A 22,573-nucleotide genomic window follows, 5' to 3' on the forward strand; every position below is an offset into this window, starting at 1 on the left:
AGAATGGGGATTTACAGCTTTTAGGATGCATATCTCTAGTTAACTAACTTTTCTGTTTTTAACATGAGATTCCAGCCCTAAGCTCCCAGTCCAGAGTCCTCTGCATTTCAGGGAATAACACTCCAGACTTCTGTCAGGGAAGGGAAGGTTCATAGTCTCAGTTTAGTCAGGTATCAAATGCAGGAGAGGGTTTGGAAATTTTTTTTTTTTTTAAGTATTCAAGCGTGGCTTCCCTCTCTTTTTTATTTTTTTTTGAAAGATTTTATCTATTTATTTGACAGAGGTCACAAGTAGGCAGAAAGGGAGGCAGAGAGAGAGGAGGAAGCAGGCTCCCCGCTGAGCAGAGAGCCCGATGTGGGACTCGATCCCAGGACCCTGAGATCATGACTTAAGCCGAAGGCAGAGGGTTAACCCACCGAGCCACCCAGGCGCCCCAGAAATTCTTTTTTTAATTTAATTTTATCTTTTCAGTGTTCCAAGATTCATTGTTTATGTACCACACTCAGTGCTCCATACAATATGTGTTCTCCTTAATACCCACAAGGTTTGTACATTCTTAAACAGTTTTTAAACAAACCTCATTATTTTGGTGCCCACTACCCTCCTCCACTTCCAGAGATATCTATTTCCACCTTTGAAGATTCTTGTGGGTGGGGTGGAAAACGGGGTAATGAATGAGGTGGGTTTTTGGCTTCTCCCACTAAGGGTTTAAGATTCACCACTAAGTCAATTACTATTCATCCATCTGCTTTTCAGCATTCAAAATTTAGTTGTTGCCTTCTTTCTTGCCCTTCCAATCTTTAAAGTATCATTTTATAGTAGTTTCACTGGGGTTTTGGGAGATGGTGAAGTTACATGTGTAAGTATGTGTTCTATCTTAACTAGACATCATGGCAGGCATAGGTGCCTGCCTACCTGCCTCATTTATCTTAACACCTTTGTTATCAAGCCACTCTGTGTAAAACACTCCAGACACTTCTCGTCTCATCAAGCTCTCTGATCCATCCTCTGCCCTTTCTCTCTGATCCGTTCTGCCCTTTCAGCTGTCACCTCCTATAGCACCTACTCAAACCAGCTCCCTATCTATAAACCCTAAGGCTGTGCTTGAATGCTTTGCCAATATGTGTACATTTCATGACCTGTCTACTCTCCCTGACTCCTAGCATTTCCACACACTTTTCCAAGTCTGACTCTCATTGCTTTTCTCCTTCCATCTAAGTAGAATGCTGATTTCTGTCAAACACACAGACTAGGCTTCTTCCCTCCTATTTGCTCAAATGACGTTGGTGACAAAAATAAACCACTACTGAGTATTTATGTGCTGCTCACTGTGGTACACATTTTATGCACACAACCTCATTTCATTCTTCATCACAGCTTTAGCAGGTAGATGACATTTATAAGAAGAAACATAGGCTCAAGGAAGGAAAGTGACTTCCCCAAATTTACCAGGCTAGTCAGAGATAAAGATGGAGTTCAAGCCCAGTTTGATCCAATTCCATGTTCTTTACATGACAGTACACTGACCCAGTCAAGGCATCAGAGAGGGATCTAGAAAGCAGAAGGTGAGAGGATACTGAGTACCTAAATTGGAGGGGGTAGCCGTCATCAATGGGACAAAGGATAGGCCATAGAGAAAGGTGGGGCCAGCAGAGAAAAACCTTCACTGACTTCATAGGTTCACATAGGATTGACCCTGTGATTTACTTAGGCACAGGATAAATTACCATGCTTATCTACCCATAAAAAAGTAGGTTAGAACACCACTATGAAACTAGATGGGACACACAAACAGGGCTTAAGATGATTTTTACAATTGTAAAAATGCCTGATGATTTTTTCCAGAAGGGAAGCTTGGATTCTATTAATCAAGCTAAGACTTAACAATCTGAGTGGTCCAAAAGTGTTCTGAGCAAGATGAAGGACAAAAGCCAGGGTTAGCTAACCCTAACCCTAACTGCTTAAAGCCAAGGAGTAGGATAAACTACCCACAAAACAACCAACCCCTGAATGTAGATCTGACAATAAAGTACAACCATATCCACCAGGCTCTTTGGCTCTGGTGAACTGTAGGCCTAAGAAGGCAAGGACACAGACATGGCCTGACTTCACAAGTAAGCCACCAGCTGGCTGTGTGAGTGGATCTCCAATATACCCAAGAGCTTCCTGGGGCAGTGATATGAATATATCCTATAAAATGGTTTTGATCCTAACAGCTGACATATTTTGCAAGAGTGTGGAAGGAAGGAAAAATGCTGAATGGATTGATTTCTTTCTATCAACAAGTTTCTACCTTTGGAAGAAGTAAAATTAGAAAATGTGAAGAACACTTTTTTTTTTTTTTAAAGTCGGGGGAGTTGGTGGGTATTTATAAACTATTTGCAAAACATCTAGATATTATCATGCTTCTCCTAAGGTTTTATTGGAAGGAACTTAATAGTGCAGATGATGATTAATGAATAGTCAGCTAGAATGTAAGTATTGTTGGAATATGGACAGAGGGAAGAAATTAATATTTATTTTGGAATATGGCATATTAATTAAAAGCACTGTCTCTGTGGTCAGATTTTCGAAATTCTAATCCAAACTCTGACACTTATCGAGCTATATGACCTTGGTTAAACCACTTAATTTCTCATTGCCTCTATTTCTTCATTTATAAAATAGAGGTAGGTTTTCTGTAGGGATTAAAAGCAGTTATAACAGTGTCTGGCACATGGAAAGCCCCATTAAAGAGTTAGCTATTATTATTGGTTATCACTATGTGCTGCAAATATCTTATTTGATAATCACAAATTTGCTAGAAAAACTTGTGGGGTAGGTATTTTCCTTACCCTACTCATGAGAAAATTTAAGCTATGAGGTCAAACAAAATTACAGAGTGACAGAGGCTTTAGATGTTGCCCTGTCCAAGGCCTCCATTTTAAAATGAAGAGAAAACTGAAGAACAAACTGTAGCTCAAAATAGGGCCTAGAGCTCAGCAACAAGGCTCTTCCCTTCAGTGGTTCTCAAACTTTGGAAGGCAACATAATTCCCAGAGGGCATGCTAAAAACACAAACTGCTGGCTTCCAATACCTCAGTTTCTGATTAAGTATGTCTGGCTTGGGGCCTGAGAATTTTCATTTCTAACAAGTGCTCAAATGCTGCTGCTGCTGCTGGACTACTTTGGGAACCACCACAACACATCACAGTTCTTTTTTCCTTTTCATCATAGACTACACAGGTTGTGAGGCTGTGATTCACAAGCATTTGGACAAAAATGGGAATCACTGATGAACACTAAAGAAAAAGACATTGCTAGCAGCAAGAAAATAGGGGGACCAGTAGTCCTGGTTTATGTGGGACTTTCCCAGTTTTAACACTAAGTTCTGCAGCCCAGAAAACCCCTCAGTCGTGAACAGACTTGAATGGTTTGTCATTCTAGATGAAGGTAGACAAAATTCAGTGCTGGTTAACTGCTAAACACAAAAGGACATCCTTACAGAGAACATGGTAATATCTGGTAAATTTGTTTGAAAAGGATTCATTATTTGATTCTTATTCCAACAAACGTGTAATGACATGACTATGGTAGGTGCTGTGCTCCTGACCCTACTGGTCCCATCGCACCTTAGCAAAAGGTAAAAGTAACCCTACAACACTGAGTTTGGTAGACATCGACCCATGCTTACACATTCAGGGACACCAGGAAGAGATGTAAAAAAAAAAAAAATTTACAGAGAAAGTTTTCAATGCCCACGATCAGCACTCAAATTACTCCCTTCTGTCTTTATTCCTATGAAGGGGGTACATTATACATACATTATAGAAAAGTATGGATTGAAAATTTAGGAAGCCGAGGGTGAAATAATTAATGAATCAAGGTCCCAGGGGAAACAAAAGGTAATGGTGAGGAAGAAGATTGATCTGTATCCTTATCCCTCCAGGAAACTGAATATGTCCTTTCCTTGAAATAAATCAATGCTGACCACAGTTAAATTATAATTTTCAAGGCTAAGTTAGGAAAATTTCAAGAAGGGCAAATATCCAGAGGAAGACTAATAGTGACATATTTTAGGAGTCCATAACAATAGGGAGAATAGATTGCATGTTAAAATATTACTTCTGTTCTGACTGCTAATGGGTATATTCTTTAAGACCTAGGCTTAATTATCAATCCTTTGACCAAGGACAACAAGTTTCATGAAGACCCCTAAAGATTCCTATATAGTACAAACAAAATGCAGAAACCTTTTGAGTCAATAAGATGATGCATAAACTACTAAATGTGTACTAGGGACTCTCTGTGAATATCAGATTAGACGTTATTCTCTGTCAGAGTACTGACTTTGCTTTATGACTTCTAGCCTCACTAATGATGCTTTTTACCCTCTTCTGCACATCCTGGCCTAGATTGGCTTTCATCATTCTATAGTGCTCAATGCAGTTATTCTACAGCTTCACTTTAAATGAAAGCTAGGGGACAATACACCTCATACCCATCTCTCTGTCCCTGCATCCATATATGAAGGGAGCCATTAAAAATAAAAGAAATAAGGTATTATATTTAACCCAGGAAAATCTTAGCAATTAACATGTATAATATATTTTTTAAAGATTTTATTTATTCATTTGACATAAAGATAGAGAGTATAAGCAGGCAGAGCGGCAGGCAGGAGGAGAGGGAGAAGCAGGCTCCCTGCTGAACAGGAAGCCTGTTGCGGGGCTCGATCCTAGGACGGTGGGATCATGACCTGAACCGAAGGCAGTCTTTAACCCACTGAACCACCCAGGCGCCCCTAAAATGTATAATTTTTAAGATAAGGAAAAAAAAAAGATTAGCAGAAATGGAGGAAATAGACTGCATCTTAAATTTCATCAAAAGCAAAAAATGCAACGTTGGATAGTAATTTCCAGTTCTTTGGAGGCACATCATTTGTCATGATGAGTTCACTGAACAGTCTTATAGACTAACACTCTGTACTGTCTTGTGGTGTGTGTGTATATATGCATTATCATATGGAACCTCAGAAGTCTCTAAAAATTTTCTGCAATGATGATCCTTCACATAATTATTGAACTGATGGACTTATTCCACAGGAGCTATTGTGGCTTCCTAGTTTAACTCTTCAAGAGATGTCTTTGATGGAGATAATCCTTCTTGTAAGATAAAACGCTGTTTATATTCAGTTACTATCTTATCACCAAGCTCGTGCTATCAAGCAATTTCTATCGTATCTGTAGTTCTAGGACACTGTAGATATAAATCTAGGATTTCAGCTAAACTCTTTAATCCATAATCTATGTACAAGACTGTCCTAAGGTATCCTCCAGCCCAATGGTTCTTAAAGCGTGGTCTGAAAACACCTGGAGGGATCCTTGAGCCCTTTTCAGTGGGCCTGGATTAAAAATATTTTTTCTAATAACACTAAGATGATATTTTCCTTTTCCACTCTTATTATCTCACAAATGTAGAGAGGGCTTTTCCAAAGGCTATATGGCATGTGATGATGCCATCACTCTGATACGGAGGGGTGTGTGAATTTTCAACATTTTTCAGTCCTAATATTTATTACAGTTATTATCAATAGATATAACCCAAATCCAAGAATACTTTGGGGTCCTCAATGACTTTTAAGAGTGTTAAGGTGTTCTAAGCATCTTGCAAACTGCTACTTTATAAAGACTTTTGTTCCTAAAATGCATTTCCTTCTAACTAGTTCTAGTTGCAACTTCTGTTTTGTGTGATGAGATAAGGAGACAATTTGAGGTAGATTTTGACACAGTATTATTTTGCTGATATGAAATTCTGGTAGCCAGGGTACCAGGTGTGTTCATAATCTTAATGCTGTAATTTTAAGCCTGAAGCCCCAAGAGACGAGCAGTGTTTAATACATCATCCCTTGTTAAATAGCACCCACAAAGTTGGCGGTAGCCAGTGAAGGAGTCCCTGCCATGTAGGACACGCCAGTTGTCTATAAATAGGACCTGTGAATGGGCAAAAAGAGAAAAAAACTCCATCAGAACAACAGACCAAAGGAACTCTAAATCAGAAAAGATCACTTAAAAGAAAATCTTTAGGTTGTTCTCCAGTTACATTCAATGAGGTACCTTTCTTTTTGAGATCAAACATTTGGAAATTAGAATGTACATAGCCCTGTAGTAGTCTGCATGGAAGTTACAAAGGTAATAGCAGGTAATTAGGCCCTGCACTTGAGGAGCTTATGTTTCTTGAGTAATTATTCTCTTATCAAAGCAAATCAGATAACTGGCTTCATTTTCTTTTCTGCTTAATTTTTAATATATACTTTCTCAAAGAGTTAAATTATTTCATTATGTTTTATGCTAAGCTGAAGATATTCTTCATTCAGAGGCTATAACAAGAGCAAAAAATAAGTTCAACCCCCTCATTATACATATAGAGCCACTGAGTCACTGATGCCTGCATATGTTGCGGAACCTGCTTCCAGATAATTCAGTGAATGGCAGGACCAGATCCAATACCCGGGACTCTTTTCACTTTTACCTTTGCAAGACTGTGATTCACATATTAAAGAATTACCCATTATTCACTGCTTCAGTAAAACAAGCTTACTTGACATCTTTAGCACTGGGCACCCACCCTGCCAGGCTTTAGTTTGACCCAAAACTCATTCTCAGGTCTCCTCAACTCTACTGTCAGAGTCCGGTGTGCTGCATACCAACGATGGACAACATCATAAGGTACAGTATTGATGACAGCTCTGTCATAGTTGTTGTATCTAAGATGAAATCATGAGAAGAAAAGATATCCTCAAACACATGTTAAAGACACCTTTTGCTTATTGAGCAATTTTATTTAAGGCTTTGTCTATATTCATTACTTGTCCTAGAGATAAGGTGAGAATAAGTTAATGTTCTCTTGGGAATTATAGGATTGCAGAAAGGAGCACTATTGCCTGTTGACCATATATATATTTTTTCCTTTGGAGAATCTAGAGGTAGGAGATAGAAGTAAGTTCCAGCTGGTTTCTTCCATTTTAGGATATGATGTTTTATCTAAAGTACATTCTCTTTGCCAAATTTTACAAAAGCAATGGGGAAAGATCTGAGCTTTCTATTCACTAAGCTGAGGTGGGCAAGAGAGGTTATACTAACAAGGCTTTCTTTTTAGCAGAATGATTTAAAACTTCTCAGGTGTTTCCCTTTATGGGGAAAATCCAAGCTATAGCCATACCTGACAGCTTACCCAGTGATCATCACTCATTCATTCAAATCTTACATTTACATGAGCAGCTGCTATGTGCTAGAAGGTGTCAGGTGTTAAAGATACAGTGATGAACAGAGCAGACATGATCCCGGCCTCTGGGGAGTTTATGTTCTATTAAGAAAGACAAATGATGAACAAGTAATAAATACATATCTAGTTACAGATGCTATAAAGAAAAATACTGTAGTGTGATAAAAAGTGACTGGGTAGTCTATTTCAGATGGAGTATGTTGAGTGAGGACTCTTTTGAAGAAGTGACATTTGAGCTGCTACCTATATGATGAGAAACCAAGAATGTGACAAGTTAAGAGGAGTATTCCAGGAAAAGGGAACAGTAAGTACAAAGCATTAGGATGGAAAGGAGTTTTATTATGTTTGCATAACAGGAAGAACATGTGGCTGGAGCTGAGTAAACAAGGGGAATAATGTGGAGGAAGTAGCCACGGGCCAGATCATGTATAGCCTTGTAGGCCATAGTAAGGGTTCTGTGTTTTATGCTGAGTACTATGGGAAATCATTGAAAAGTCTTTGCTAAAGGCTTTCTTTTTTACTTAAAGGATTTCTTTTTTACTTAAGGTAAATTAAACTTTTATTAAAGTTTAGTACATATACAGAAAAGTACACAAATCATAAGCTTGATGTATTTTCATGATGTAAACACATCCATATCATTATCATCCAGGCCCATAAATAGATCATTACCCACACCCTAGAACACTCCCTTGTCCCCCTTTTCCATTTTGTCTTTCCCCTAACCCAAGGATAACTACCATCATGACTTCTGTCACCAAAGATTAGTTTTGCTTGTTTATAAACATTTTACAAATATTATACCACAGTATATACTCATTTGTGTTTGGATTCTTTCATTTAATATTATATTTAGGAGGTTCATCATTGTTGTGTTATATAGATAGATTTATTCACCCATTCTACTTTTGACAGATATTTGAGTGGTTTCCAGTTCATGACTATTACAAATAATGCTGGTGATTTGGTCCATGATGGCAACATAGGAATCTCCCAAACTCACCTCTCCCCATGCATATACCAAATCTACAGCTACACGTGGGACAACTCCCTCTGAAAGAAATCCAGAAACTAGTGGAGTGACTTCTACACACGGGATAGATAAGAAAAAAAAACCCATATCAAATGGGTAGAAAATGTTGAAATACAATCTTATCATATACCCACCCCTGGCGCAGCAATCAGAAGGAAGTTCACAACTCCAAGCTTCTCCCTGAGGAGTGAAGAGTTTGGACTCAACACTTAGTGCCCAAACTTTTAAGATGTCTGCATGAGGGGTACCTGGGTGGCTCAGTCATTAAGCCTCTGCCTTCAGCTTGGGTCACAGTCCCAGGGTCCTGGGATCAAGCCCTGCACTGGGCTCCCTGCTTGGCGGGAAGCCTGCTTCTCCCTCTCCCATTCCCCCTGCTTGTGTTCCTTCTCTCCCTGTGTCTCTCTCTGTCAAGCAAATAAATAAAATATTAAAAAAAGATCTGCATGAGAGATGGACCCCCCAAATACCTAGCTTTACAAGACAATGAGGCTTTCATCCATGAGACCCACCTGGTTATAGAACACAAAGAAAACAGTTATTAATGGGCTTATGAATACTCACTGTGGAAAACTCCTCAGGCCTAGTATAGAGACAGCAGACAGAAACACCCATATCTTAAGTCTTTCTCTATAAAAGCCTATTTGCATACTTCAAAAGCTGCTTCCTGAAGGTCATGCTTCTATTTTGGCACACATCTAGGGATAGACTGCACTCCTCCCTGGAGATGAAGAAAGCCAGTGGGCACCATTCCCACATTTCCCTCTGGCTTCTGTGGCTGCTGTCCAGGGGATACACCCCTTGATCACCTGGCTTCAGCAGCCAGTGGGGCTTTAGTGACGATTCTATAGGACAGTAACAAACAAAGAAATGTTTCTTAATTGGCTATCTACCCAAGGCTCATCGCAAAGGGAGCATACAGAAATAAATGCCCAGCTCCCAGTCTTTCCTGGAAAGAAGTCTGCTTGCATACTTTAAAAGCTGTTAACCAAGGGTCTTGCTTCCAATCATCCTGCATCTAGGTGCTGACTAAGATCCTCTCCTTTGAGAGACTGACAGGTCTTGACACACCTTCAACTACGAGAGCCACTAAAACCACAAAAAGTGCTTAGAAAATCACAAAGGTTTGCAAGACAGCCAAGAGCTAAGGCTGAGCTGAATGATAAGGTTCATCTCCTACACAAGACCCACTATATCAAAACTGGGAGAGGTGGCTATTGTATTTACTATGCAGAAACCACACAGAGAGAAAGAAAAATGAAGAAATGGAGGAGACCAATGCATGACAACGTGAGACTTTCAACAATGAGACAGAAAATATTAAAAAGTACCAAGCAGGAATCAGAGCTGAAAAAGACAATAACTGAGTTGAAAAAGTCAATAGAGCAGACTACATAAAGTGGAAGAAAATATCGGCAAACTCAAAGACACAAAGCAAGAATTCAGAGAAGCAAAAAGAAAAAAAAATAATGAAAGAGTGAAGATAGCTTAAGGGAATTATAAGACTCCATCAAGCAGACCAATATTCACATTATAGGGTTTCCAGGAGAAGAGAGAAAGGAGCAGAAAACTTATTTGAAAAAATAACAGAAAACTAAACTAGAGGAAGAGAAAGCTACATCCAGGGAGCCCACGGAATCTCCAAAAGAGGACTCCAAAGAGACCTACCCTGAGACACAAAATAATTAAACTCTCAAAAGTTAAAGACAAGGAGATAATCTTAAAAGAAGAGAAAAACAACTTGTTATATACAAGGGAACCCCCATAAGACTACAGCAGATGTTTCAGCAAAAACTTTGCAGGTCAGAAGGGAGTGGTATGATTCAAAGGGATGAAAGAAAAAAAAACCCTTCCAACCAAGAATACCATAAGCAAAGTTGTTATTCAGAATTGAAGAAGAGATAAAGAGTTTTTCAGAAAAGCAAAAGCTAAAGATCATCACCACTAGACTGGCCTTATAAGAAATGTTAAAGTGACTGTTATAAGCTAAAATAGGCACTTATTAGGAACAACAAAACACGAGGAGTACAAATATTACTGGTAATGGTAAATATATAATTAAGTTTATAATATTCTAATGTAATAGTCATGGGTAATCACTTATAAATCTATAAATGAAGGTTAAAAGACAAAAGTAGTAAAGTCACTTATAACTATAATGATTTGTTAGTGGATACACAAGGTAAAAAGTAAACTATAGTGCAATTGCTAGATCATAGGGTAGCTCTATTTTTAACTTTTTGAGGAACCTCCATACTGTTTTGCAAAGTGGCTGCACCAGCTTGCATTCCCACCAACAGAGCAGGAGGGTTCCCCTTTCTCCACATCCTCACAAGCATCTGTCATTTCCTGACTTGTTAATTTTAGCCATTCTGACTAGTGTGAGGTGGTATCTCATTGTGGCTTTGATTTGTATTTCCCTGAGGCTGAGTGAGGTTGAGCAGGTTCTTTTCATGTCTCTGTTGGTCATCTGTATATCTTCTTTGGAAAAATGTCTATTCATGTCTTCTGCCCCCCCCCTTTAAAAAAAAACAGATTGTTTCTTGACAGCCTATGCCTTTTTAAAAAAAAGATTTTATTTATTTACTTGAAAGATACAGAGAGATCACAAGTAGTCAGAGAGGCAGGCAGAGAGAGAGGAGGAAGCAGGCTCCCTGCTGAGCAGAGAGCCCAATGTGGGACTCCGTCCCAGGACCCTGAGATCAAGGCCTGAGCTGAAGGCAGAGGCTTTAACCCACTGAGCCACCCAGGTGCCCCAGCCTATGCCTTTTGATTGGAGTGCTTAGTCCACTTACATTCAAAGTAATTATTAGCTGTGTATTTATTGCCATTTTATTACTTGTTTTGTCATTGTTTCTGGAGAATTTCTCTGATCCTTTCTTGTCTTTGTCATTTTTGGTCTCTTCTTTCCACTCGGAGTCCCCTGTAATATTTCTTGCAGGTTTATAGAGTCACTAACTCCTTTAGTTTTTGTTTGTCTGAGAAACTCTCTCTCCTATTCTAAATGATAGCTTTGCTAGAGAGTATTCTCGGCTGCAGATTTTTCCCAATCAGCATGTTGGATATATCATGCTACTCCTTTCTCTTGCCAAGTTTCCGGAGAGGTCTACAGCTAAACTTATGGGTCTTCCCTTGTAAATTAAGGACTTTCGTGTTGCTGCTTTAAGAATTTTTTTCTTTATCACTAGATTTGCCAAATTTAACTACAATATGCCTTGGTGTTGGTCTGCTTTTGTTGATTTTAATGAGAGTTCTCTGTAGCCCCTGGATCTGGATATCTTTTTCCTTCCCCAGAAAAGGAAGGGAAGTTTTCAGCTATTATTTCTGAGATAAAAATTATCCCCCCTTTTCTTTCTCTTCTTCTGGGACTCCTATAAATATGAATGTTATTATGTTTGATGGAGTCACTGAGTTCTCTAAGTTTATTCTTGTGTTGCCTTATTCTTCATTCTCTCTTTTCTTCAGCTTCATTATTTTCCATTATTTTTTCTTCTAGGTCACTAATTCATTCCTCTCCTTCTTTCAGCCTGCTGTTCATTGAATCAAGCCTGTTTCCAGTCTCTTTTATTGCATTCTTCATCTCTGATTGATTTTTTAAAAATTCTTTTATCTCTGTGGTAAGGGTATCAGTGAAATGTTCTAGTCTTTTCTCAAGCCTAGTGAGTATCCTTATGACTCTTCCTTAAATTCTCCATCATCAGATATGTTACTTATATCTGTTTTACTTATGTCTCTGGATGTGGCCTTATCTTGTCCTTTCATTTGGGATAAATTCCTCCAACTTGGCACTTTGTCTAAGTCTCTGCCTTCTTCTCTGTTTTAGAAAAGCCAGTTATTTCTCCTGCTCTTGAAAGTAATGGCCTTATGAAGAAGAGGTCATGTACTCCCCAGGCCCTGGAGCTTCAGGGATTGTCTCTGGTGTGTGTAGTATGTGCTCTGCTGTTGTGTTTTGGCTGCTCTATCTTTTAAGTCAGTCATGTACAAAGGCTCTCCTGGCCTGCAGTGGGCAGTATTTAGTCCCTGGCCTGAATGTAGTGAATATTAACTATGTCTGCTCTGGAGTTGAGAAATGTGGTGTGGGCAGTGCTTTGAGCTGGTCTTTTGGAGGAGGGGTCTGGCATGCTGAGTCTGAAACAAGCTTGACTGAGAAGGGCAGTCCTGCCAGAGTGCCGGGGCATGGGGCTTGGTATATGCAACTTAGTAGCCTGTGTCAGCACTGCACTGTTTCCCACTGGTGACTCTGTGTTTATGCTGAGTGATGGGGTTGGGCAATGGTGCCAGCCAGCTCTTTTGTTCCGAGAGAGGCATCTCCCCAAATGCTGCCTATCAGGGATGGGTTCTGAGAAGAGCAAATAATCTTCCCCCCACCTGTGTGTCCCAGGCACTCTTCAAATTGCTGTTTCCATGCTATCTGTCCCAGGTTGTCTGCTTGCCTTTTCTTTAGGAGCAGGGCTGTGCCCTCTGGGCTCTACTGTAGTCAGGCTTGCTGAACTTTAAAACTCTAGTCTTTAAGCCTTGCTGAATCATGAAATTAAGCCCCTTTTATTTTCCAAGCCAATGGCTTTGGGGAAACATTCTCCTTGTGCCTTCCCATGTGCTCCTCTCTCTCACCTTTCTCCATGACCCACAGCTCCTTCTCCACAGCACCAGTAATCCATTTCTTCTCTAAACCACATCTCCACACTTCCTACCTTCTTCAGTGTGGCCTCTGCTCTCCCTTTGGTTGTGTAGTTTGTTCTGTCAATCTTCAGGTCAATTCATGGGGATTTAGGATGATTTGATAGTTATATAGTTGTGTTTGTGGGATGAGACAAGGTTAGGGTCCTCCTAGTCTGCCACCATTTTCTTCTCCTTCCTAGATCTGTTCTTCTTAAGATTGCTTTGGTTATTTGGGTCTTTTGGAGTTCATTACAAATTTTAGGATTGTTTCTTTAGATTGTTTTCTGTGAAAAACACCATTGGAATTTTGATAGGGATTACACTGAGTCTGTATATTGCTATGGCTAATATGGAAATTTAAACTATTCATTCTTCCAATCCATGAGAATGGAATATATTTCCATTATTAGTGCTTTCTTCTATTTCTCTTATCAATTTTTATAGTTTTCAGTGTATAAATCTTTTACTTTCTTGGTTAAATTTACTTCTAAGAATTTTATTGGTTTTGATACAATTTTAAATGGGGTTTTCTTAATTTCTCTTCCTGATAGTTCATTGTTAGTGTATATAAATGCAACCAAATTTTTTATATTACTCTTGAACCATGCACCTTGAATTTGTTTATGAGTTCGAACAGTTTTTTTGGTGGAGTCTTTAGGGGTTTCCATATATTAAATCTTGCCACCCACCCATAGCTGATTGACTTGCAGATATTGAACCATCCTTGGAACACTGGGATAAATTCCACTTGATCATAGTGTATGATTCTATTAAAATACTGTTGAATTTAATTTGCTAATATTTTGTTGAGCATTTTTGGATCTATGTTAATAGGGATACTGACCTGTAACTAACTAACTAATTAACTAACCTCCTTCCTTTTTTCTGATGTCTTTGTTTATTCTTTGTGTCAGGGTAATGTTGGCCTCATAAAATGAGTTTGGGAACATTCCTTCTTCAATTTCTTAGAGGAGTTTGAGGATAAATATGAAAATCTTCTTTGAAAGTTTGGTAGAATTAACCAGTGAAGCTGTCTGGTCCTGGACGTTGTTTATTGGGAGTGTCATTCATTCATTTATTTTCTAATTCTAATATAGTTAACATACAGTGTTATATTAGTTTCAGGTGTACAATACAGTGATTCAACAATTCCATGCATTATCCAGTGCTCATCTTGACAAGTGCACTCCTTAATCCCCATCCCCTACTTCATTAATCCTGCCACTGACATCCACTCTAGTAACCAACAGTTTGTTCTCTATAGTTGAGTCTTTTTTTCTTGGTTTGTCTCTCTTTCCTTTGCTTGTTTGCTTTGTTTCTTAAATTCCACGTATGAGTGAAATCATCTGGTATTTGCCTTTCTCTGACTGACTGACTTTGCTTAGCATTATATTCTCTAGTTCTGTCCACATTGTTGTAAAAGGCAAGATTTCATTCTTTTTGTGGCTGAATCATATTTCCATTTTGTGTGTGTGTGTGTATACCACATCTTCTTTATCCATTTATCTATCAATGGATACTTGGGTTGCTTCCATAATTTGGCTATTGTGAATAATGTTGCAATAAACACTGGGATGTAAGCATCCCTCTGAATTATTAGTTTTTTGGGGGGGGCAGGAGTAAATACCCAGTAATATAACTGCTGAATTGTAGGGTATTTCTATTTTTTTCACAGTGGCTGTAGCAGTTTGCATTCCCACCAATGGTGCAAGAGCAATCTTTCTTCTCCAAATCCTCACTAACACTTGTTTCCAGTGTTTTTGATTTTAGCCATTCTGACTTGTGTGAGGTGTGATACTTCACTGTAGTTTTGATTTGCATTTCTCTGATGATGAGTGATGTTGAGCATCTTTTTATGTGTCTGTTGGCCATCTGTGTGTCTTTGGGAAAATGTTTGCTCATTTCTCCTGTCCATTTAAAAATTGGATTATTTGTTTTTTTGGGTGTTGATTTATATAAGTTCTTTATATATTTTGGATACTAAACCTTACTGCATATGTCATTTGCAATATCTTCTCCCATTCTGTAGGTTGCCTTTAGTTTTATTGATTGTTTCCTTTGATGTGCAGAAGCTTTTTATTTTGATGTATTCCCAATAGTTTATTTTTGCTTTTAATTGCCTTGCCTCAGGAGACATACCTAGAAAGATTTTGCTATGGCCAGTGTCATAGACATTACTGCCTGTGCTCTCTTCTAGGATTTTATGGTTTCAGGTCTCACATTTAAGTCTTTAATCCATTTTGAATTTATTTTTGTGTACAGTGAAAGAAAGTGGCTGAGTTTCTTTTTCTTTCTTTTTTTTTTTTTTTTTGCATTTTGCATTTTGCTGTCCAGTTTTCCCAGCATGATTTGTTGAAGAGATTGTCTTCTTCCCATTGGATATTCTTTTCTGTCTTGTCAAAGATTAAGTGACTATATAATTTAGGGTTTATCTCATGATTTTCTATTATGTTGTAGTGATCACTAGTATGATCTAGTGTGTATTGTGTGCCAGTACCATACTGTTTTGATCACTATAACTTTGTAATATAACTTAAGTCTGGAATTGTGATGCCTCTAGCTTTTCTTTTCCTTTAAAATGTTGTATTTTGGGGGGTCTTTTGTAGTTCTATACAAATTTTGGGATTGGTTTGTACTAGCTCTGTGAGAAATGCTGTTAGTATTTTGAAAGGGATTGTATTAAATGTGCAGATTGCTTTGGGTAGTATATTCATTTTAACAGTAACTGTTCTAATCCATGAACATGGAATGTCTTTCCATTTCTTTATGCTGTCCTCAATTTCTCAATGCTTTATAGTTTTCAGAATACAGGTCTTTCACCTCTTGACTAGGTTTATTCCTAGGTATCTTATTATTTTTGGTGCACTTGTAAATGGGATTGTTCTCTTAATTTCTCTTTCTGCTGCTCCATTACTAGTGTATAGGAATGCAACAGATTTCTGTACATTCATTTTGTATCCAGTGAGTTTACTGAATTCCTTTATCAGTACTAGCAGGTTTTTTTTTTTGGTGGAGTCTTTTGGGTTTTCTAATATGGAGTATTCTGTCATCTGCAAAGAGTGAAAGTTCAGCTTTTTCCTTACCAATTTGGATGCCTTTAACTTCCTTTTGTTGTTTAATTGCTGTGGCTAGGACTTCCAGTACTATGCTGACTAAAAGTGGTGAGAGTAGGCATCCCTTTCTTGTTCCTGACCTTAAGAGAAAAGCTCTGTTTTTCCCCATTGAGTATGATGTTCATTGTGTGTTTTTCATATGTGACCTTTATTATGTTGAGGTAATATTCCCTCTAAACCCATTTTGTTGAGGGTTTTATCATGAATGGATATTGTACTTTGTCAAATGCTTTTCCTGTGTCTATTGAAATGATCATATGGTTTTAATCCTTTTTTTCATTGATATGATGTATCACTTTGATTTGTGAATATGGAACCACCCTTGCATCTCAGGACTAAATCCCACTTGACTGTGGTGAGCGATTTTTTGAATGTATTGCTGGATTATGTTTGCTAGTATTTTGTTGAGGATTTTTGCATCTATGTTCAGCAGGGATATTCACCTGTAGTTCTGTTTTTTAGTAGTGTCTTTATCTGGTTTTGGTATCACAGGAATGCTGGCCTCATAGAATGAAATTTGGAAGTTTTACTTGGTCTATTTTTTGGGAATAGTTCAACTAGAATAGGTATTAACTCTTCTTTAAATGTTTGGTAGAATTTGCCTGTGAAACTGTCTGGTCCTCAACTTTTGTTCATTGGGAGTTTTTTTGATTACTGATTCAATATCCTTGCTGGTAATCAGTCTATTCAAATTTTCTACTTCTTCCTACGTCAGCTTTGGTAGGCTATTTGTTTCTAGGAATTTATCCTTTTTTTTCTAGGTTGTCCAATTTATTGGTATAAAGTTTTTCATAATGTTCTCTTACAATTATTTATATTTCTGTGATGTTGCTATTTCTCCTCTTTCATTTGTAATTGCAGTTACTTGAGTCCTTTCTCTTTTCTTTTTGATGACTGTGCCTAGAGTTTTATGAATTGTGTTGATCTTTTCAAAGAACCAGCTCCCAGTTTCATTGATCTATTATTTTTTTTAGTTTCTATATCATTTATTTCTGCCCTAATCTTTATTATTTTTTTTCCATTTCTTCTATTTATTTTTATTTTATTTTATTATTTTTTTTATTAAATTTTTTATTTTTTATAAACATATGTTTTTATCCCCAGGGGTACAGGTCTGTGAATCACCAGGTTTACACACTTCACAGCACTCACCAAAGCACATACCCTCCCCAATGTCCATAATCCCACCCCCTTCTCCCAAACCCCCTCCCCACAGCAACCCTCAGTTTGTTTTGTGAGATTAAGAGTCACTTATGGTTTGTCTCCCTCCCAATCCCATCTTGTTTCATTTATTCTTCTCCTACCCACTTAAGCCCCCATGTTGCATCACCACTTCCTTATATCAGGAGATCATATGACAGTAATATTTATTATTTACTTCCTTATGCTAGTTTTGCACTTATCTTGTCTTTTTTCTATCTCCTTTAGTGTTTAATTGAGATTTTTCTTGCTTCTGTGGGTAGGCCTGTAGTGCTATAAACTTTCCTCTTGCATCCCAAAGGTTCTGGAGTGTTGTGTTTTCATTTTAATTTGTTTCCATGTACTTTTGGATTTCTTCTTTGATTCCTTGGTTGATCCATTTATTGTTTAGTAGCATGTTATTTAACCTACATGTATTTATGCACTTTCCAGAATCTTTCTTGCAGTTGATTTCTAGTTTCATAGCATTGTGGCCAGAAAAGATGCATGATGTGACTTTGATATTTATGAATTTGTGGAAACTAGCTTTGTGGCCTTATGCATGATCTATTCTGAAGAATGTTCCAAGTGTACTTGAAAAGAATGTGTATTCTGCCCTTTTAGGATGGAATGTTCTGGATATATTTATGTTAATCTGTTACGGTGGCTCATTCAAAGCCATTGTTTTTTTGTTGATTTTCAGATTGCATGATCTGTCCATTAATATACATGGGGTGTTAAGTGTCCTTCCTATTATTGTATTACTATTGATTAGTTCCCTTATATTTGTTATTAAGTATTTTATATATATAGGTGCTCCCATAATGGGTGCATGTATAGTTACTATTATTATGTCTTCATGTTGCATTGTCCCTTTTATTATTATATAGGGACCTTCTTCGTGTCTTGTCATAGTCTTTGTTTTAAAATCTATTTTGTCCAATATAAGTTTTGTTACTCTGGCATTCTTTTGACATCCACCTGCACGATAAATATTTCTCCATGCCCTCACTTTCAATCTGTACATGTCCTTAGGTGTAAAACGAGTCTCCTGTAGGCAGCATATAGATAGATCTTGTGTTTTTATCTACTCTGTCACCTTACGTCTTTTTAAAAATTTATTTTTTTCATTTTTTATTAACATATGGGGTTTTCTTTGTATGTAACTGATTAAAAACTTGAATGTAAGTCTGACACTATAAAACTTCTAGAAGAAAACATAGCGGGTACACACCCTCACAATGATCTTTTTTGAATTTGACGAGTAAAGGGAAGACAACAAAAGAAAAAACAAGCAGGACTATATCAAACTAAAAAGCTTCTGCATAACAAAACCAATAAAATGAAAAGGCAACTTAAAGAATGGGAGAAAAAAATCTAAAGTGGTCAAAATCTACCACATATATGCCATCAAAGCCAAGATGATCCAAAACAATAAAAAAGAAAGAAAAAAGAGAAGAGAGAAAAAAGGGAAAGGGGTGGAAGGAGAAAGTATAATCTCTCAGGGTGGACACAGCAGGATGATCTGTCTGTTCCTGCTTGATTTTTGGTCTCTGTGTTAGAAGACACAAATCCTAAAACTGCAAAGAAATCAGAACTTATGTATATATCAAGATAAAACTGAATTGAGTGGAAAATGGGTTAGTATGGGACATAAATCTATAAAAGATACATGTGAAAAAGAATAAAAGTTAAGAAACTTCAAAACATAGGTTGGGAAATACTAATCTACTTGAAATGGGAGCAGGTTAAAAAAAAAGAAAGAATAAGAAACTAAAAAAGAAATAAAAAATTTATCTTGAAGTGTAAGCAAGTCGTGAGGGAACACCTGGAGCTCCCTATATTATTTTCTCCTGGTGCTGGAGTTTTACAGCCCTATGGGAAATAAGCTTATCATTCACCTTTCCTTCCAGTCTGTCTTCTGGTGGAGGGGCCATCAACGTGGTTGGAACTGGAGCATATTATGCTGAGTGAAATGAGTCAGTTAGAGAAGGACAATCATCATATGGTTACACTCGTATCTGTACTATAAGAAACAGTGCAGAGGATCATAGGGGAGGGGAAGAAAAAAACATAATGTAAAGAAATCAGAGAGGGAGAAAAACCATGAGAGACTCTTAATTCCAGGAAACAAACAGTGTTGTTGGAGGGGACGTGGGGGAGATGGGGTAATTTGGTGATGGGCATTAAGGAGGGCACGGGATGTGATGAGCACTGGGTGTTATATGCAACTGATGAATTACTGAACTCTATATCTGAAACCAGTGATGTACTATATGTTAGCTAATTGAATCTAAATAAAAAAGGTCATATAACTAATAGGGAGGTAATATATGAAATATATACAGAACTTGTACAACTCAATAGCAAAAAACACAAAGAGTCTGACAAAAAATGGGCAGAGGAACTGAATAAACATTTTTACAAAGAAGACATATAAATAGCCAACATGAATAGGTACTTAGCATCACTAACCATCAGGGAAATGCAAATTAAAACCACAATGAGATATCACCTCACACCTGCTAGAATAGCTGTCATCAACAAGATGAGAGATAACAGGGGCACCTGGGTGGCTCAGTGGGTTAAAGCCTCTGCCTTCGGCTCAGGTCATGATCCCAGGGTCCTGGGATCGAGCCCCGCATTGGGCTCTCTGCTCTGCGGGGAGCCTGCTTCCCTCTCCCTCTCTCTGCCTGCCTCTCTGCCTACTTGTGATCTCTGTCTGTCAAATAAATAAAAATCTTAAAAAAAAAGATGAGAGATAACAAGTGTTATGAAGATATGAAGAAAAGGGAATCCTTGTTCACTATTGGTGGGAATGTAAATTTGCCCAGCTATTATGAAAAGCAGTATGAAAGTTCCTCAAAAAAATTAAAAAAATAAAACTACCAGGGTGCCTGGGTGGCTCAGTCAGTTAAGCCACCGACTCTTGATTTTGACTCAGGCCATGACTCAGAGTCGTAAGACTGAGCCCAGTGTGAAGCTCTATGTTGATCATGGAGCCTGCTTGAGATTCTCTTTCTCTCTCGCCCTGCTTCTTGTCCCTGTCACTTGTAAGTGCATGCATGTTCTCTCTTTCTCTTTCTCTCCTTCCCTCAAAATAAAATTCTTTATTTTTTAAGATTTTATTTATTTATTTATTTGACAGAGAGAGAGAGAGAGAGAGAGAGAGAGAGAGATCACAAGTAGGCAGAAAGGCAGGCAGAGAGAGAGGGGGAAGCAGGTTCCCTACTGAGCAGGGAGCCTGATGTGGGGCTCAATCCCAGGACCCTGAGATCATGACCTGAGCCGAAGGCAGAGGCTTAACCCACTGAGCCACCCTGGTGCCCCTCAAAATAAAATTCTTAAAAACTAAAACTACCATATGATCCAGAAATTCCACTTCTGACCATATGTCTGAAGGAAATGAAATCACTATCTCAGAGATACATGTATTCACTGCCACATTATTTATGACGAGCCAAGACATAAAAACCTATTTATCCATCAATGGATGAATGGATAAAGAAAATGGAACACTATTCAGCCATAAAAAGAAAGAAAAGCTTGCAATTTGTGGCAACATGGATGGACCTTGAGGGCACTATGGTAAGTGAAATAAGTCAGATGGAGAAAGACAGTACTGTATGATTCCACTTATATGTGGGATCTAAACAAACAAACAAACTAACTAACTAACTAAAAAAACCCCAAACCTGAACTCATTAAAACAGAACAGATTGGTGGTTCCCAGAGGTGGGGATGGGGGCATGTAAGAAATAGGTGATGGTCAAGAGGCACAAACTTCCAGTTATAAAATAAGTAAGTTCTGGGGATATAATGTACAGCATTGTGAATATAGTTAACAATACTACATTGCATAGATGAAAGTTGATAATAGAGTAGATTGTAAAAGTTGTCATGATATGATAAAAAATAAAAAATTATAACTATGTGGTGATGGATATTAACTAAACTTACTGTGGTAATCATTTCACAATATATACATATACAAAAGCATTATGTAGTACAACTTAATCTAATACAATGTTTTAGGTCAATTATATGTCAATCAAACTGGAAAAAATAAATAGTGCTGCTAGGGACATACTATTACTTGTCTTTTGGTGAACATATATAGTCATTTATAATATAAACTTAAGGATGGAATTTCTGGGTCATAAGGTATGTGTATGCTCTGCTTTAATAGATACTGCCAAAGGTATTCTTTTAAAGAGAAATAAATATTTAATGGTATCCTTTTTGGACATCAGATAGTATTCATTACTGTTAGATAGTACATGACACAATTACTGCCAATGTTCTTAGTTTTCTCATATGTAAAATGTGCATAATATCTGTTTACCTTATCTCACAGAGCTATTTTAAGAATCAAATCAAAGCATGCATATAACAGTCCATTATCCCAGGCTTCAAGGAGACATGATAGGGAAATGGGGTTAGGAAGGATATTTACCAGGATCTTGACATTGTCACTTCTAGAAAACCTCAATGGTATGTTACTCGCACTTACACAAAGCTATTTTACTTAATCCTTATTCCTTTCATCAATCTAGAAGGGAAAGTCATTTAGCCTCCTTTTACATGTAAGGCAAGTGAAACAGAAATTAAACCTGCCACACAGTTTATAAGCAGCAGAGTGGTTTTGAAATCTGATTATCCTATGAGGTAAGTATTACACAGCTATCAATTATTATCTTACTTTATAGATAATAAACATAAAACAATAAGGGACTGTGATTTGTCCATGGTCACATGAGATATGGTATCCACTTTATTAGATGATGTTGTTTTCTAAGGCATTACAATAGCAGAAAGCAGCAGAAAAAGTTTATTACAGATTAGTAAAATGGATTTGTGATGCTTTTCTGATTAGAATAAAATGATTTCTGGATTTTTGCACAAGATGACATTATTATATTATTGTGCAATTTAAATTTTTTTTCTTCTTTGATATGATGCAAGAAAGTACTGGAAGTACAGGAGAGCAAATAAAGCTGATACTTTTTTGATAAAATAAGCTAGGAAGGGTTAATGAAGCTATTCCTATTATGACTTGACAAATATCTTGCAAATAAAGAGAGCTCAGTGATTGAATGGAAAATGCATTTGATGGATTTCAGTACTGTGGTATAAGTGAAAGATGATGGGCACTGTAGTCAGATAGATCACTGTTACAATCCCAGTTCAAATGTGTGACTTAAAGAAGTTATTTGTTCTCTTTGATCCTCAGTTTCCTCATCTGAAAACTGAGAATAACAACAACAATCTTATGTAGTTATCAGGATTATATAACACAGCATTAACACTGCGCCTGACACACAGAAGGTCT

At 37.5% G+C, this 22,573-nt stretch overlaps 1 protein-coding gene across 2 annotated transcripts in view; it reads right to left on the reverse strand.

Annotated features, from left to right (window-relative positions):
• Positions 1-4,800: 4,800 nt before the first annotated feature.
• The window catches only part of TMLHE (trimethyllysine hydroxylase, epsilon), an 82,937-nt gene continuing 65,164 nt past the window's right edge, over positions 4,801-22,573 (reverse strand). The window contains exons 7-8 of one of the 2 annotated variants that reach the window (XM_032330240.1): positions 6,604-6,742; positions 4,801-5,969 (exon numbers count right to left, since the gene is read on the reverse strand). In XM_032330240.1, the coding sequence (XP_032186131.1) occupies positions 5,838-5,969; positions 6,604-6,742 (271 nt within the window). In that variant the 3' untranslated portion in view covers positions 4,801-5,837. Of the gene's footprint in view, positions 5,970-6,576; positions 6,743-22,573 lie in introns of both variants that reach the window. The other variant, XM_032330241.1, reaches the window with a different exon arrangement.

The sequence above is a fragment of the Mustela erminea genome, chromosome X (assembly GCF_009829155.1).
Source record: "Mustela erminea isolate mMusErm1 chromosome X, mMusErm1.Pri, whole genome shotgun sequence".
Taxonomy (NCBI): domain Eukaryota; kingdom Metazoa; phylum Chordata; class Mammalia; order Carnivora; family Mustelidae; genus Mustela; species Mustela erminea.